The following is an 18,407-nucleotide window of genomic DNA, read 5'->3' on the forward strand; positions in this document are numbered from 1 at the left end:
GCAGTGGCTCATGCCTGTAATTCCAGCACTTGGGAGGCCAAGGTCGGCAGATTACCTGAAGTCGTAAGTTCGACACCAACCTGGCCAACATGGCAAAACCCTGTCTCTACTAAAAATACAAAAATTAGCCGGGTGTGGTGGTGCACCTGTAGTTCCAGCTACTCAGGAGGCTGAGGCACAAGAATTGCTTGAACCCCGGAGGCGGAAGTTGCAGTGAGCTGAGATTATACCACTGCACTCCAGCCTGGGTGATAGAACGAGACTCTGTCTCAAAAAAAGAATGTACTTGTTGAAGCAGTACAAATTGTTAATGGCATTTAATTCTGACACTTGAGTATGTATCTTTTTAATATTCTCTGCAATGAAATGAGAAATACTCATAAGCGCTTCTACTGTACAATAAAATATGATAGTTATCTTGAGAAGACGTGCCTGTGCAATGATTTGACTTACAAACTGAGGTAGCTGCTTTTTTCATGGACCTCTATTTTTACCGACAAAGACAACTAACACACTGCAGTCATTCATACTTGGGTATTTTCCAGACATTTTCTCAAATAGGAACAAAGTCAGCTTGTCACTTGAAGGAAAACAACAGTATTTATTGTCAATTATACAATTTGAACTTTCTAGAGAAATTAGATTAGAAAACTTATATCCTCCACCGTCAGCTTAACAGCTTCACAGTACTGAAAAGCTTTTCTGATGAGATCAGTGGTGGTACAAATTATATAATATAAAATGTTACATGTGGAAGATCTGTTCAATTCAGTGAAGCAGCATTTTTCAAATGACCAATGCATAATGTCACAAAATCATCACAGATAAAAGATCCATTCAAAGTGCAAGACAGAACAATGGATTTCAATATAGTACAGTATAAAATATTCCTTCATATGATTTCAGATTACACATTACAACCTGTAAAAAACTACCAATCATCTAATTTTTGTGGTTTCTAAGAACATGCACCGTTATCCAAAAAGGCTATTGAAAACAGCACATCACAGATACGAGGATTCAAGTGTCATGTCTATTAAACCAGATAGATCTGCCACTCATTCCAACAACTTTTATTTTAGAAACTATAGACTTTATAGACTTTAAAGCATGTTAAAATATTGTGTTAAAATGAATTCATAAATATCTTTAATTTCTAATATGGTAAATCTCAGTAGATACAAAAACTCTTGGGATCTTTAATAATTTGAGCGTAAAGAAGTTCTGAGACCAAGAAGTTTGAGAAGCACAACTCTACAGAATATTTTATGGTATTGGTTTATGAAGGCATACATGCTTCATTTTTTTCAATATGGGAAGTTTCCTTCTTTACCTATCATCTGGTACAACCAAAATCTATTCCTTTAAAGTTTAAAAAATTTCACCTGTGTGAACCACCTAGGCCTGAGGCTTTGTGTGTACTGCATGAGGTGGCAGAGAGTCAGAGAAAAGATTCATTTAATTCTAATCTACTTTCAATTTCTTCACTGATTATAATCGTTCTTATCTCATAGGGAATGTACATTGTATGATATAAAGGCTCTTTAGCTCACTGCTATAAGGCTTAATGTGATCCTCATGTTTAAAAAAATTAAATATATACACACACACACACACACACACACACACATATATGTGTATATGTGTGGTTACACAGAGATTTCTGCCTTCATTCATCCCATTTTGTCCCAATGTTTGTTTTCCATTCTCTTCCTCCATCACTTTTTGTTTTGTTTTTTGAGACAGAGTCTCACTCTGTTGCCCAGGCTGGAGTGCAGTGGCACGATCTTGGCTCAATGCAACCTCTGCCTTCCAGGTTCAAGCGATTCTCCTGCCTCAGCCTCCCTAGAAGCTGGGATTACAGGTGCTAGCTACCACGCCCCGCTAATTTTGCATTTTTGTAGAGATGGGGTTTCACCATGTTAGCCAGGCTGGTCTCAAACTCCTGACTTCAAGTAAACCACCGGCCACAGCCTCCCAAAGTGCTGGGATTACTGGTGTGAGTCATCTTGCCCTCCATCACTTTTTTTTTTTTTTTTGACTTGCAAACTGAGACTAGGCTCGGCAGAGATGGAGTCTTATTCTGTCGCCCAGGCTGGGGTGCAGTGGCACAATCTCCACTCACTGCAACCTCCACCTCCCAAGTTCAAGCAGTTCTCCCGCCTCAGCCTCCCAAGTACCTGGGATTACAGGTGTGTGCCACCACACTCAGCTAATTGTTTTTTTATTTACTTATTTTTGAGACAGAGTCTCGCTCTGTCGCCCAGGCTGGAGTGCACTGGTGCCATCTTGGCTCACTGCAAGCTCCGCCTCCTGGGTTCACACCATTCTCCTGCCTCAGCCTCCTGAGTAGCTGGGACTACAGGTACCCACCACCATGCCCGGTCTTTTTTTTTTTTTTTTTAATTTTGGTAAAGATGGGGTTTTACCGTGTTAGCCAGGATAGTCTCGGTCTCCTGACCTCGTGACCTGTCCGCCTCGGCCGCCCAAAGTGCTGGGATTACAGGTATGAGCCACTGTGCCCGGCCTCCCTCCATCACTTTTTAATCTATGCTACTTCTATTATAAAATATTTGTAATCTACCTGAAATACTTTCTGGAACAAAGCAAATTATAAATAAAGTAACTCAATCACCATGGTGTAAAGCCATTTAAAGCAAATCCTGATTAGTGTTATCACTCTTGATCAGTTTTACATGTATTTGTACAATACTGACACTAGGTCTCACCATTCCTGAGCCTACAGATTAGAGAAACAACCTAGCATTACTGCAAATAAGGTGAGGGAAGAAATATGTACTGAAAACTTATTTACATTTAATTCTTACAACCCTAAGCATGTTATTAGTCCTCTTTTACTTTTGAAGAAATAAACTTCAAGCATATGGGATTTACCCTAAACCATAAGAGAAGGAAGTAGCTGAGCTGGCATTAGAACCCAAGTCTGTAAGATTCTAAAGGCCACACACTTTTCAGTATACTCCGTTGCCTCATTATACTCAGATTTGTTTATCAGAAACTTCATTTCCTCGTGTTTAAAAAGAAATTAATGCTACGAAATCAAAATTGAAGCATGTTTTTATTTTTTGTTTTGTTTCTGTTTTTTGAGACAAGCTCTTGCTCTGTTGCCCAGATTAAAGGGCAGTGGTGAAATCACAGTTCACTATAGCCTCGACCTCCCTGGGTTCAAGTGATCCTTGTACCGCAGCCTCCCAATAGCTTGGGCTATAGGTGTGTGCTACCACACCCAGCTGATTTTTGTATTTTTTGTAGAGACAGGGTTTGGTCACGTTGCCCAGGCTGGTCTCAAACTCCCGGGCTCTAGTGATCCACCTGCCTTGGCCTTCCAAAGTGCTGATATTACAGATGTGAGCCACTGTGCCCAGAGAATCTATTTATAAAACTATAAATGTCTTAACAAAACAAAAACTGAAATATATATATGCTGAAATATATAAACTAGAAAACAAAAATTTCTCCTCCCTACTCTTCTTGAAAGTCCATGTTCAGATGAACAATTTGAGTCTTTCGTGTTACCTAAATAACATCAATCTCAATATAGCCTTCTGTAACTATTCATGCTGCTTTTCCATTTCTTTATCTCCAAATCAACTATTTCCTTTTTTTTTTTTTTTCTTTTTTGAGACATAGTCTCACTCTGTCACCCAGGCTGGAGTGCAGTGGCACAATCTCGGCTTACTGCAACCTCTGGCTCCTGCCTCAGTCTCCCAAGTAGCTGGGATTACAGGCGTACACCACTGAGCCCAGCTAATTTTTTGTATTTTTAGTAGAGACAGGGATTCACCATGTTGGCAAGGCTGGTCCTGAACTTGACCTCAAGTGATCCACCTGCCTTGGCCTCCCACAGTGTTGGGATTACAGGCGTGAGCTACCGTGCCTGACCAACTATTTCCTTTTTAGTAACTGTACAGTATGCTATAAAATGGATAAACCAAGCCTTCCCCCGCATATGGTTCACTGAAAACATATTCCTAAAAAAAAACCAAATACACTCATGTCTCAGAGTCTTTATTACTTTGCCATTTCTTCATTCGGATCTCTGCTCAAGTGTCACTTTATGGGAGATACCTTTCTTGACCCTCTATATCATCTTACCTCCCATCATTTTCTGCAAGTTAACTTTTTGATAAAAAGCTGGATACTATTTGTTAATACCTCCCTTAGAATTCCTGGATTAATATCTCATAAAATTTTTCCTTTTTTTTTTTTTTTTTTGAGACAGAGTCTCTCCTTCACCCAGGCTGGAGCTCAGTGGAGCAATCTCAGCTCACTGCAACCTCTGCCTTCTGGGTTCAAGCAATTATCATGCTTCAGCCTCCTGAGGAGCTGGGACTACAGGCGCGTACCACCACGCCCAGTTAGTTTTTGTAATTTTAGTAGAAATAGGGTTTTGCCATGCTGGCCAGGCTGGTCTCGAACTCCTGACCTCAAGTGATCCACCCACCTCAGCCTCCCAAAGTGTTGGGATTACAGGCATAAGCCACCACGCCCAGCCTAATTTTTATATTTTTAGTAGATACAGGGCAGGGGGGTTCACCATGTTGGCCAGGCTTGATTTTGGGCTCCTGGTCTCAAGAGACCCTCCCACCTCGGCCTCCCAAAGTGCTGGGATTACAGGCGTGAGCCACCGTGCCCAGCCTAATATCTTATAAAAACTTTCATGCTGTCTTTGTCAAGTACTGATATGTGAGTCATATTGATTTTATAAAAGAAAAGATTCCAGGTAGTTTTATTTCCTATTTAGTTTATTTATTTATTTTTTGAGACCAATTCTCACTCTGTCACCCAGGCTGGAGTGGAGTGGTGCTATCTTGGCTCACTGCAACCTCTGCCTCCCAGGTTCAAGCAATTCTCGTGCCTCAGCCTCCCAAGAAGCTGGGATTACAGGTGTGTGCTACGACACCCGGCTAATTTTTGTTTTTAGTATAGACAGGGTTTTGCCATATTGCCCAGTCTCGTCTTGAACTCCTGGGCTCAAGTGATCCACCTGTCCCGGCCTCCCAAAGTTCTGTGATTACAGGCGTGAGCCACCGCACCCAGCCTGTAGTTTGGAGTAATGGTTAAAAGTTTAGATCCTAAGGTAACACCTAGCAGTGTTTAAATCTCAGTTTTGCCACTTGCTAGTTATATGACCCTGGACAAATTCTTCACCTCTCTAAGGTTCAGTTTTCTCAACTATAAAGAGAAGACATAGAGTTGTTATAAAGCTTAACTGAGAAAATTCAAGTGAAACTCTTAGAATAATGCTGATATTGTATATAAACTAAATAGATGTTAACTATCTTTAATACAAGCCCTAGTTTCCAATATAATCAGGACCAAGAGAGTTGGCTGGTTAAGTTTTTTAAAAAAGGGGGGGGGGGTTAGAATGACTCGTTTATAAAAAGGTTAGAAGGAATCGTTAAAAAAAAAAGATACACAGATACATAATTTAAACATTTTATTTTAACTGAAAGTTTATAAATGTACATTTGTTTTCCCATCTTCTGACAAAGGCCAAGGCTTTCTCTTTGAACAGAGGATTCCCCGAATGGAATTCTGTATTAGCTCTCTTGAACAAACCACACGCATAACACATCATCACAGATTTTTAGTTTTGATTTCTTTAAATAAATCTAGAAATTAAAAACACTTTCAAAGCAATCTAATGCCACATCTTAGATTTTTATGACTTTTCTAACTTACACAATTACTTGTCCACCCCTAATTAGACAGCAATGTCTTAAAGTTTTTGTAAAGCACTGTATCTATGCTTAATTAAACTATGTAATTATAATAATAAAAAGTTAGCATAAAAATTGAAAACTAACAACCACCTCCTGTTCAGCATACTCTTCAACTGGTGGGATAAATACATAGTCTTACTAGAAAATGATAGCCTACTAGCTATAAGCATTCAGCTTGCCATTTTATCAAGTCAGTTTTTCTTTACAGAGGGAATGAAGAGCATCAATTAATCTAATAAGACTCTTCAAGAGGAGACTGAGTAAGAAAGCTTCTACTGCACTATTCTTATGTTCCAGAATAGTTTAAAGAACATTACAAGTATTGGTTTCTAAAAGATGTGCAATAATTTATCAAAGAAAATACTAGGGCTGGTTTTTTGTTTTGGAGATAGGGTCTCATTCTGTCAACCAGGCTGGAATGCAGTGGTGCCATCAGCTCACAGCAGTCTCGACTTCCCGGGCTCAAGTAATCCTCTCACCTCAGCTTAGGAGTAGTACAGACCACATGCTCACACCCCAATGACTAGCTAATTTGTTGTTGTTTTTATTTATTTGTTTTAATTTGTAGAGACAAGTTCTAACTGTGTTGCTCAAGCTGGTCTAAAACTCCTGGGCTCAAGTGATCCTGGCTCGAGTGATCCTGGCTCGAGTGATCCTGGCTCGAGTGATCCTGCCTCGGCCTCCCAAAATGCGGGGATTACAGGCATGAGCCACCACACTCAGTCATTCAATTTCTTTATACTCTCTTTTCATATGAAGTCAAACTAGATTAATTTATATTATATATATGTGTGAATAAACCCAAGACCAGATCACAGATTTCTTCATAAATTCTACATTTTATGTATTATAATTCATTTTTATTTCCTTGGTTTATTTTGCTGCTTTTGTCTAATTTTTCTGTAGAATGCTTAATTAATTTGCTTTCCTTTTCTTATTTAGTAGTATATTTAAGGTTGTGATTTTCTCCTAAGCACAGGGTGAGCCCATGGATTTTTATACTTATCACTCTTTGTGAACCTAGATGTTCTAAAGCAAGCTTGTCCAACCCGTAGCCCACGGGCTGCATGCAACCCAGGATGGCTTTCAATGCAGCCCAACATAAATTCATGCTTTCTTAAACTATTATGAGATTTTTTTTTTTTTTTGCATTTTTTTTTTTTGTTTTTAGTCTATCAATCAGCTATCATCAGTGTTACTGTATTTTATGAGTGGTCCAAGACAACTATTCTTCTTCCAGTGTGGTCCAGGGAAACCAAAAGACTGGACACCCCTGTCTTAAAGTTTGATTTTTCTGTAATCCAGGGTTTTTTAGCATATGTAAATTTTTCAGATAGTTAAGAGACTTTGTTGTTTTCATTTTTATATTAATTTCTAGTTTTATTCTATTTTAGAGAATTTAGCCTATAGTATTTCAACGTTTTGGAGTTTCTTCCTCTACTAATATATAACTAACTTTTGTAAATGCTCGATTAGCATTGAAAGGTATATTTCTTTTTTCCAAGAATATCAGTTGTTCTTAACCCTTTTTACTTGTCTGTCGCACAATTAAAAAGGTAAGACACATTTTGGGAGGCTGAGACAGGATGATCGCTTGAGCCCAAGCGTTGGAGACTAGCCTGGGCAACATAGAGAAATCCAGTCTCTAAAAAAAAAAAAAAAACAAAAACAAAAATCACCCAGCATGGTGGTGCATGCCTGTGGTCCCAGCTACTTAGAAGGCTGAGGCAGGAGGTCAAGGCTGCAGTGAGCCATGACTGCCCCAATGCACTCCAGCCTAGGCAACAAAGTGAGATCCTGTCTCCAAAAAAAAAAAAAAGTAACATAAAAGTTTTCTATGTTTCAGGTGAACTCCTTCCTTTCCCTTCTCCTTTTTTGTAATTTTATTAAAAGTTCTGTGCATGGATACCCTCAGTGAAGTCTGGACATAATTAGTTCTATGCTTCCATTTAAAGGTGAGGCAACTCGCTGCTCTGGAGTTGAAGCACTACTAGTTTCTGGTTTTGGGTACTTCTGATTATAGCCAAGTTATCCCCAGAGAAGAAGCAGGCTCTAACCAGGGAACTAATCTTTCCCTGCTGTACCCTACAGTAAAAACCTTGCCTAACCATCAAAAAGGGCAATAGTAAGATTTTTAGTTTGATTCAATTTGTCTGTTTATGATCTGATGCTGAGGTCCAGGGCATGCTGAGGTCCTTCTCTGGTTACTATTTGTTGCTTTATGTTCATTTTGTTCAGTCGGGAAAGTAAAATTCTGTAAATCTGTGCCCCCTACCAATATCTTTTCTAAAAAACTTCATATGTATTTTGAAACTGTCATGGAAATTTTATAAGTTGCACGTTTACATTATTACATATGAAACTGAAGACAATTTTGCTCTTCTTACCCAGGCTAGAGTGCTGTGGCACAATCTCGGCTCACTGCAACCTTCGCCTCCTGGGTTTAAATGATTCTCCTGCCTCCGCCTCCCAAGTAGTTGGGATTACAGGCATGGGCCACCACGCCCTGCTAATTTTGTATTTTCAGTAGAGACGGGGTTTCTCCATGTTGGTCAGGCTGGTCTTGAACTCCCAACCTCAGGTGATCCACACCCACCTAGGCCTCCCAAAGTGCTGGGATTACAGGCGTGAGACACTGTGCCCGAACAAAGCCCATTTTTAAAATTAAAATTATGTTAAAATATAAGATGGGCTGGATGAGGTGGCTCACGCCTGTAATACCAGCACTTTGGGAGAACAAGGTGAGGGGATTACCTGAGGTCGGAAGTTCAAGACCAGCCTGGCCAACATGGTGAAACCCCGTCTCTACTAAAAATACAAAAATTAGCTGGGTGTGGTGGTGGGCACCCGTAATCTGAGCTACTCGGGAGGCTGAGGCAGGAAAATTGCTTGAACTCAGAAGGCAGAGGTTGCAGTGAGTGGAGATTGTGCCACTGCACTCCAGCCTAGGTGACAGAGACTCCATCTCAAAAACATAAAACAATAAAATAAAATAAAAGATAAAAAGAAAAGTGACAAAAATGTATGAGTAATTGCTTATGAACTAGGTCCTATGATAGGCTCCAAATAATGAAGGCCTATGCTAGAGGGTTTATGCATATATTTTAGTGTATATACACACATATATAGACACATGTAAATACACATAAAAACATATGTGTATTTACAATAGAGTATTTTTTAACAATACCCCAAAACATTAATTTTTCATTTCTGTCATAATTAAAAAATACATTATCTACCATTCATTCTCTCCTACATTTACTCTTCCTTTACAGTCTTATCTTTTGGGCCTCAAGTCCTTTGATTTAAAAAAAACGCACACATGCACTCACACATGTATCCATACACACACACCCACCAAGGGGCTTTGATATCCTTAATTTCACTGGAACAAGTATCAAAGTGCCTACATTTCAGTTTGTCCTCCATTTAGCAGTCATAAGCCCTCCAGAGAACTAACAAGAGAAAAGACAAGCTTGACAGAGTTTAAATTTCCTGAGGAGTTTGACACTCTCCCAACTCCCACCAATATTATAATCAGCAGCTTACCTTATTAATTCTAGTTGTGCAAGTTCCTGATTTGCTTGAAATATAGGTTTTTTAGTGAAGAGTTCGCCAAGGATACAGCTAATGGAAAAAATACCCGTCATTACCAAATGATCTATTTTAATTCACTACCAAAAGTTTCAAGTAAAATAAACCAGTAAATAAGGTTATCTTACCCACAGCTCCATACATCAATGGCTGGTGTGTATCGTTCTTCTCCCAGCAGCAGTTCAGGTGGACGGTACCATAAAGTAATTACCTTGTTAGTATACGGCCGACTAAAAAACACAGAGAACAGTCTTTAGAGTTAGTATTTGTTGGAATAAGAGAGATTTTCTGAGGAAATATTATTTTGTTTATTAAAGCAATCCTATAATCCTAACTAAAAACACTTTTTTTTTTTTTTTGAGACGAAGTCTTGCTCTGTCGCCCAGGCTGGAGAGCAGTGGCACAATCTCGGCTCACTGCAAGCTCTGCCTCCTGGGTTCACACCATTCTCCTGCCTCAGCCTCCCGAGTAGCTGGGACTACAAGCGCCCGCCACCACGCCCGGCTGATTTTTTGTATTTTTAGTAGAGACGGGGTTTCACCGTGTTAGCCAGGATGGTCTTGATCTCCTGACCTCGTGATCCGTCCGCCTCGGCCTCCCAAAGTGCTGGGATTACAGGCGTGAGCCACCGTGCCCGGCTACTAAAAACACTTTCATCTGCCTACTAAAAAATACAGACATCCAAAGGCATCTAATATATAATCATAAAATATATGTGAGGGCAACCTGTTTAACTAAAAATTCCCTTAATATATGAAGATAAAAATAAAAAGTAGTTGACTGGTAAGCTAGGTGCGGTGGCTTATGCCTGTAATCCCAGCACTTTGGGAGGTCGAGGCGGGCGGATCACCAGGTCAGGAGATGGAGACCATCCTGGCTAACACGGTGAAACCCCGACTCTACTAAAAAAAAATTAGGGGGTGTGGTGACGGGTGCCTGTAGTCCCAGCTATTTGGGAGGCTGAGGCAGAAGAATGACGTGAACCCAGGAGGCGAAGCTTGCAGTGAGCCGAGAATGCCACTGCACTCTAGCCTGGAGGACAGGGTGAGACTCCCTCTCAAAAAAAAGTAGTTGACTGGTATTAACTGCAATTTGGTCAAAGCAAAGCTTTAGTATCAACTCAATTGTTGAGCACTGTTTTTGCTTTCCATAAAAACCTTTAATGGGATTAACTGATTTAAAGAGCGTTGACTGGTTCTGATCAAATCTTGTAAATTACTAATGGATGACAACATATAATTCAAATAGAGACCACCTAACAAGAGTTTTCAAATGATCATATTTTTGGCAATTTTTCACTGATTTACATACCCACTGGTGTATGTGAATAGAAAAAAGCACAGAAATGCAGACTATAGTGCTTGAGGTCTACTCTGCAAAGTAGCAATACATACGGTAATTTATCAAATAATTCTTTTATTACCTTCTGAAAAGAGGACATAAATATACTGCTACCTCTTTATTTGCCACAGAAAAGATTATTTAGTCAAGTTATAATAGGGTCAGGTTTGACTATCACAGCACAAATTATCTGGCAACGTAAAGTGTTCAGAGAATGTAATGCTCAGAAATGTAAACGCTCAGAGAATGGTCACATTCTAGCTGACTGACACGCTTCAAGAGAATCCTAAGTAGTCAGAGGAGGTTCTTTGGCTGATCTGTAGTTACTTACTTCAGGAAGATCACATATGTATTCAGATCAATTATAAACATCTCTTTATATCCAGATGTTTTCCAAATCACAAGGACTCAAAAGCCACAGCAAATTCCCCAGAAAGGCTGTATTCCAAGCCCATTTATTTAAGCTTGGCTTGGTCCTGGACCAGTCTTGTTAAGGAAATGGAGCATTCAATTTAGAAAGCAATTCCCTCTTGCCACCTATAGATTTGCAGTTCCAGGCTGCCCCCATCCAGCCAAATTTCTCCAAATAATTTAAGCACTAGTATTATAAAACTATCAATCTGGGCATTCTAGGATTAACACAGATAAGACTCTACTTAACAGTGCTCCAAAGCCAGCAAAAACATTTGACTTTGGTAAAAATTGCAAAAAGAGGATAGTATAAGATGAATATTTTTAATAGTAAATTAAGATTAGGTTTTTCTTACATTATTAATGTACTTTTCTCAGTGATTTTTGCTTGTTTATTGGAATCACTTATCTTCACATAATGAGCAAGTCTTTTAAATTGTAGCTACTCTAGTTAAGCTGAACTTAATAATTCTTTAAAACTATGCTCACCTCTTTATGCTTTACCTCCTTTTTTTTTTTTTTTTTTTTTAGACAGAGTCTCACTCTTATCACCCAGGCTGGAGTTCAAGCGATTCTCCTGTCTCAGCCTCCTGAGTAGCTGGGATTACAGGCACCCACCACCATGTCTGGCTAATTTTTGTCCTTTTAGTAGAGATGGGGTTTCACCATGTTGGCCAGGCTGGTCTCCTGACCTCAGGTGATCTGCCCACCTCAGCCTCCCAAAGTGCTGGGATTACAGGTGTGACCCACTGAGCCCAGCTGCTTTACCCCCTTTGAATAAAATCCTTTCCCTATTTTTCTCATTGAAGTGCTATACTTCCTTTACAACACAGTAAAAGATGCAAATTCATAAAGTCTAATCTCTATTAAAAATATATTTATCTTCACATTCTTAAATTTACATCATACTTACCTGTCTTGAACTCCCTATTTTTATTTTCCTAGAAAGTTAAAAAGCCTTGTAACATTCTTTATTATGAACCCCACACACAAAGCCCAGAACAATGCTGGCCACAGGTCAGGCACCTTAATGTATATGGCCCTCTAACTTTAGATGGCACATGATTAACTGGGTGGAATAACAAAATTTGTAAAAATTATGACAACTAATTTCTCAAACATGTTAAGGATGAGTATATCAAACCTATACAATGGTGTTATAAAAGTGCAACTGGATAACTAGGCTCAAGGAAATGTTTAAATTTATATAAATCTATCTGCAAATAGTTAATTTTTATTTTATTTTAAAAAATATTTTTAGTGTCTTGTATTTTTAAAAACATCTTAAAAATTAAAAGTATGTTGAATTGTAGAGAAATTAAACAAATTCAGGTGTCTAAAAAGGAATATCTAAATAAAAGATTATTGTAGATATTGTATATCAAATTCTAGGCAATATGTAGCATCATCTAATGCAATATTTAGCAGTCACCGTAGCAGTTAAAACTAGAATATAATTTATTGTTAAATTTTTTATTCAGACATGAAAATAGTAAATTTTCAAAAATGATTAAACACAAAATCACATGAAATATATTTCTAACTGTACAGAAAAATATTTAATGTATACTACTTAATGGCCTTTCTAAATGCTTAGTTTCTGTTAGACAAGAAATAAGAACCAGGCAAAGATTGAGAGAAAACATTCAACTGTAAAATTTAACCTAGGAAGTTGAATTTGAAAACACTTAATGTGATTTCGAAAGTATGGAAATTCTTTGATTTATGAAGCAAACAAGCATTCAGACTGATACATACTTTTTATAAAACAAAAAGTACCACACTCTAAAAATTATTTTTACACTCAAGGAAGTGTCAACGGAGTAGAGATCAAAGACTATCTGTTCACTGATAGATTCCAATACTTTGCCTCTAAACAATCCCAAGAAGGCTGGGCGCAGTGGCTCATGCCTGTAATCCCAGCACTTTGAGAGGCCAAGGTGGGTGGATCACGAGGTCAGGAATTCAAGACCTGCCTGGCCAAGATGGTAAAACTCTGTCTCTACTGAAAATACAAAAATTAGCCAGGCATGGTGGCACGCATCTGTAATCCCAGCTAATTGGGAGGCTGAGGCAGAGAACTGCTTAAACCTTGGAGGCAGAGGTTGCAGTGAGCCGAGATCGCATCACAGCACTCCAGCCCAGGTGACAGAACGAGATTCTGTCTCAAAAAACAAAACAAAACAAAAAACAATCCCAGGAATTCCAGAGATTTAGGGCAGGTAAGATGACATACGGTTATGGCCTTCCCTGCCTTCAGGCCTGATAAGCTGCACTGTATCCACAACAAACCAAGCAGTGCAATAAGGAGTGTGCCCCTCTGCTGGCACGTGTTTCAACCTCTTATTGGTCTAGATATATATAGAAAAACAGCACAAAATCCTAGATCCTTGAAGTATTTGGGGGTTCTGGATAATCCCAGTTAAAATTTATAAAGCAGGGTTGCTGCCTTTGTTAAAGACCATTCTAAGTGAAAAAAAAAAATCATATAAAATACCTAAACTAGCTCTAAAATGCTTCATTTTTCCAACAACATATGATAAAGTCTGTACTTCTTTCCTCCTGCTTGAAGGCAACCCTCCCATGTACTTCTTTTATACTATAATTTATACTGTTTTGAGACAAAGAGAGTCTTCAGTAAACTAAATTCATTATATACACAAAATGGCATGTCATCTTTATGACATTCACAATCCACTGCAGAAAAATTTACCAAACCTACAAAAGAAATATGGGATCCACTTTCTAACACCTACCTAGCTTTTGACGTCAAAAATCCAGGTGTCATTCTTGATTCATCTTTTCCTCAGATTTCCAAACAACTTCCGCCAATTCTTCATCCAAAATAGATCCCCAATCCAAATACCTAGTCCAAGTCATTATTCTTTTCACTGGTATGACCACAACAATATCTTAACTGGTTTCCTGGCCTCCATCTCTCATCACACCCCCCGCCACCCGTTTTTGTTTTTGTTTTTATTTTATTTTATTTTGAGACAGAGTCTCGCTCTGTTGCCCCGAATGGAATGCAGTGGCGCAATCTTGGCTCACTGCAACCTCTGCCTCCTGGATTCAAGCAATTCTCCTGCCTGTGGAGTAGCTTGGATTACAGGCGTGTACCACCATGCCCAGCTACCCTTAACTTCTTTTCAGTTTTTTTATTAAGCATAAAACCAGGTATCACCTACTTGCTTAAAACTGCCCAGTGATTTCCCAGTGCAATCAAATAAAATTTAAACTTTACTTCAGTTGATAGGACTGTACACCGAAGATCTTACCTCCTATTACACTGGGCAACTTTTGACCTTAAACTTCCCAAGTCTGTTCCCAGGCAGTACTGAGTTCCTTCTCCTTTGTACTTGGAATGTTCGTGGCCCAGGTCTTCATTAAGTTTTCCCTTTCTCATCACTCTGGTCTTAGCTCCAATTTACTTCCTAAAAGAGGTCTATCTTAACTACCCTAATGAAAATTATCCAATCAGCCACTACCACCCCTACTTTGACATTACAGTCATTATTTTATTTGCTTTGTAGCACTTAGCTATTTTAAATTCCTCACCCTACATATGCATTGCCTAACTTATTAATACTTTCATATACCATAACTACATAGCAATAAACACAATCTTGAACTCCTGTTTTCCTCCTTTTGATATCTTCCAAGAAAAATAACTTTTTAAATTCCTCTATCATCACAGTGCTATAGAGAAACAAAACCACTTTTTTCCCAACTGATGCTGTCATCTTACTAAGATCAACTGTCTTACTTGCCCATTCTTATTATCACAAGCAAATTTAGAAGTCCTCTAAGTACCTACATTATTACCTTTTGCTACAAACTGCATCTCTGTTCTTCTTTACTGTCTCAGCAAACAGCCTCACCATTTGTGGCAGATACTCATAGCTATCCTCTAAAAATCTGTTATTCCTCCCTTCTATGGCAGTTGTCCAGCTCCGCTACATCTCCCATCCTCACTGCAGTTAGGTGTGGCTACATGACCAAGTGCTCTCCAGTGGAACATAAGCATGTGTGGTAAGTGTCATTTCTAGGCCTGGCTCATTACTCTCCTCCTTCCTCTTTTCTCACTTCTGGCACCAGCCTTGGAAGGTATGTGTAGAAGATGGCAGATCTTCCAATCTGCTTCTCTGAATAGCTATATTGAAGCAGTCACCATTTGACTTGGTGATATGGTTAAATATTCTTAATTGTGCGCTAAGGTAACCGACAACCACTCAACATTTTTTCTTTTTTTTCTTTTGAGACAGTTTTGCTCTTGACACCTAGGCTGGAGTGCAGTGGCGTGATCTTAGCTCACTGCAACCTTCACCTCCTAGGTTCAAGCAATTCTCCTGCCTCAGCCTCCCAAGTAGCTGGGATTACAAGTGTCAGCCACCACACCTAGCTAATTTTTATAGTTTTAGTAGAGATGCGGTTTCACCATGTTGCCCAGGCTGGTCTTGAACTCCTGACCTCAGGTGATCCGTCTGCCTTGGCCTCCCAAAGTGCTGGGATTACAGGCGTGAGCCCCCACGCCCAGTCACCACTCAAGATTATTAAGTGAGAAATACATATATAAACTTCCCATTCTTTAAGCCACTAACTTTTGTGGTTCTCTTTGTTACAAAAGTTTAGACTATCCTAACCAACAAATCATTCATCCAGGTGCTTAAGCAGAAACCTTACAGTAAGGGGTAGAGGCAGGGATGTATCTCACAACACATGCAACCATCAAGTTCTAACAATTCTATATCCTTATGATATAATTAATCTGTCTTTCCAATACTTGTGCCCATTCCTTGGCTCTAGCTATAATCATCCTATTTAGATTTACTGCAACAGCTTTTTTAAGTGATTGTTCTTGCTGCCAGACTTGTAAGGCCAAACCACTTTCCAAAGTGCAATCAAAGTGATAGTATGAAATAAAACATGAGTATGTTATGCCTATAGTACACATTGCTTCCATCTAGAGAATATCTACACAAGGCCTATAAAATCCATTATAATTTGGTTTTTGTTCCAATCACACTAAACCTTCAGTTCCCTGAGGGAGGTGAGCAAATGTTCATTTTCCAGAGAAAGGGGATAAAGCCAGGGAGAGAACAGAGCTGGCAAGAAAACTTTAAAGAAGTTAGTGGTGCTTTAATTGTATTTTAAATATTTTTAATAAACTATTTTTTAAAAAGCTTTTAAAAGGTAACAATGACAAAAGACAATGAAAATGACCATTACTAAGGACAAGGAAAAACATCCGATGATTTATTCAAAAATTTTGCAAAACAGGTACCATGCCTCACTTTCTACCTCTCTAATGAGAAAGAAGCAAATATTGAGAAAGTGAGCAGACAGAAGTATTTAATCATAAAAGCAAGTTCCAAGGTAAGTGGAGTTAGAAGAGAATAAGGGCAATTTCAGGTATTGCCCAATTCAGTAATACAGCAGACAATCAAACAAAAATCTATGTAATGATTAGGATGTTAATACTAAATCTCGTTAACCGTTTACAAATGTAAAGACAAAAGTAAAAGAGACTGAAACTATGTTTTGGCTCCAGGAAATTTAAAGCCCAGAAAAATTAAACCACGTTGTAATATGAAAATACATTATCCAAAGAGAGACAAATAAAAGAAAATCCATCTGGGCATGGTGGCCCATGCCTGTAATCCCAGCACTTTGGGAGGTGGAGGCATAAGGATTGCTTGAGCCCAGGAGTTCGGAACCAGCCTGGCCAACATGGTGAAACCCCGTCTCTACTAAAAATACAAAACAAATTAGCCAGGTATCACGGTGCATGTCTGTAATCCCAGCTGCTCAGAAGGCTGAGGCATGAGAATTACTTGAACCCAGGAGGCAGAGGTAGCAGTGAACCTAAATGACACCACTGCATCCTAGCCTGGTCGACAGAGCAAGACTCTGTCTCAAAAAAAAAAAAAAAAAAGAAAAAAAGGAGAAAAAAAAAACCATCCAGAATCTTCAAAAATGAGTATTTCAAACTTGCTCTATTAGATTTGGCTACCAATTTTCAACATCATAGAGATGATCTTGTTTAGATCACACAGAGAAGCAGCAAACTGATGTGACACTACATATACGATGTTTTTTACTTTCATGGATTAAAAAACAAATTACATTCTCGTGATGTGTCTATACCCAGTATTTGCACAAAAAGCTAATTAACTCACAATGAAAAAGAAACAGGACTGAAAAACATACAGTCAAGTTCTTAGGTGTTATCACACAAAAAAGAAAAATCTAAAAATGAAATGAACCACTCCAGTTTATTTACATAATTAGATCAATTCCAAGCAATAAACTCAATAACCCAGAAACACACACACACACACACACACACACACACACAGTCCTTCTGCCATTAAATTGGAAAAACAAAATTTAGTAACTTCAATAAGTTGTTATTGGATGGCAAGAAACTAAACTTTGTAAAGACCCAAAAATAATGGTCTCAACATTAACTATTGTGCATTTCAATTTTTACTTTTTTTTTTTTAAATAGAGATCTCACTATGTTGCCCAGGCTGGACTCAAACTTTTAGGCTCAAGCGATCCTCACATCTTGGCCTTCCAAAGTGCTAGGATTAGAGGCAAGAGCCACCAAGGCCAGGCCTTCTGCTAAATACTTTCATTTGTAAATCTCATTACTGTTTTTGAAAAGAAGGCAGACACTATTTGTCTGTCTGCCAGGAAAGTAACACCTTCTTTTGTTTTTCCTTGAACCTTAAATGATTAACCAAATATGAAAATTTAAAGTCAGGCCAAGTGCTGTGGCTGACCCCTGTAATCCCAGCACTTTGGGAGGCCAAGGCGGGTGGATCACCTGAGTTCAGGAGTTCAAGACCAGCCTGGACAACATGGTGAAACCCCGTCTCTACTAAAAATACAAAAATTTGCTGGGTGTGGTGGCAGGCACCTGTAATCCCAGCTACTTAGGAGACTGAGGCAGGAGAATCGCTTGAACTCAGAAGGCAGAAGTTGCGTTGAGCCGAGATTGTGCCACTGCACTCCAGACTGGGGCACAAGAGCGAAACTCTGTCTCAAAAAAAAAAAAAAAACATTAAAATCATCAGACTTTAATAAAACTTTCATGTGAAAAATTACAAGTAATTTTAAATATCTGTTTCTATCAAAATATTTTTTGTTTATAGATTTCTCACTAGATATTTCAAGAGCTTTCAAACTGCTTAAAATATAATTAAATCCAGTATGACTAAGGGAGATTCAGAAGTAGAAATATCACATAACTTGCTAATCTGCTGGAAGATTAAAACTACAGCATACCTCATTTGTCAAAAATAT

General features: G+C 38.7%; 1 protein-coding gene across 5 annotated transcripts in view; it reads right to left on the reverse strand.

The window, feature by feature from the left end:
• Positions 1–18,407, reverse strand: part of CDK13 (cyclin dependent kinase 13) — a 137,445-nt gene that overhangs the window by 25,168 nt on the left and 93,870 nt on the right. For all 5 annotated transcript variants that reach the window (XR_012432523.1, XR_012432524.1, XM_005549747.3 and 2 more), the window contains 2 exons: positions 9,473–9,574; positions 9,300–9,377 (listed from right to left, as the gene is read on the reverse strand). Coding sequence is in view for 3 of the 5 variants with exons in the window: in XM_005549747.3 (XP_005549804.1) it covers positions 9,300–9,377; positions 9,473–9,574 (180 nt within the window). In the remaining 2 variants the exon portion in view is untranslated. The remainder of the gene's footprint in view (positions 1–9,299; positions 9,378–9,472; positions 9,575–18,407) is intronic.

Source organism: Macaca fascicularis, chromosome 3 (assembly GCF_037993035.2).
Source record: "Macaca fascicularis isolate 582-1 chromosome 3, T2T-MFA8v1.1".
NCBI classification, from domain to species: domain Eukaryota; kingdom Metazoa; phylum Chordata; class Mammalia; order Primates; family Cercopithecidae; genus Macaca; species Macaca fascicularis.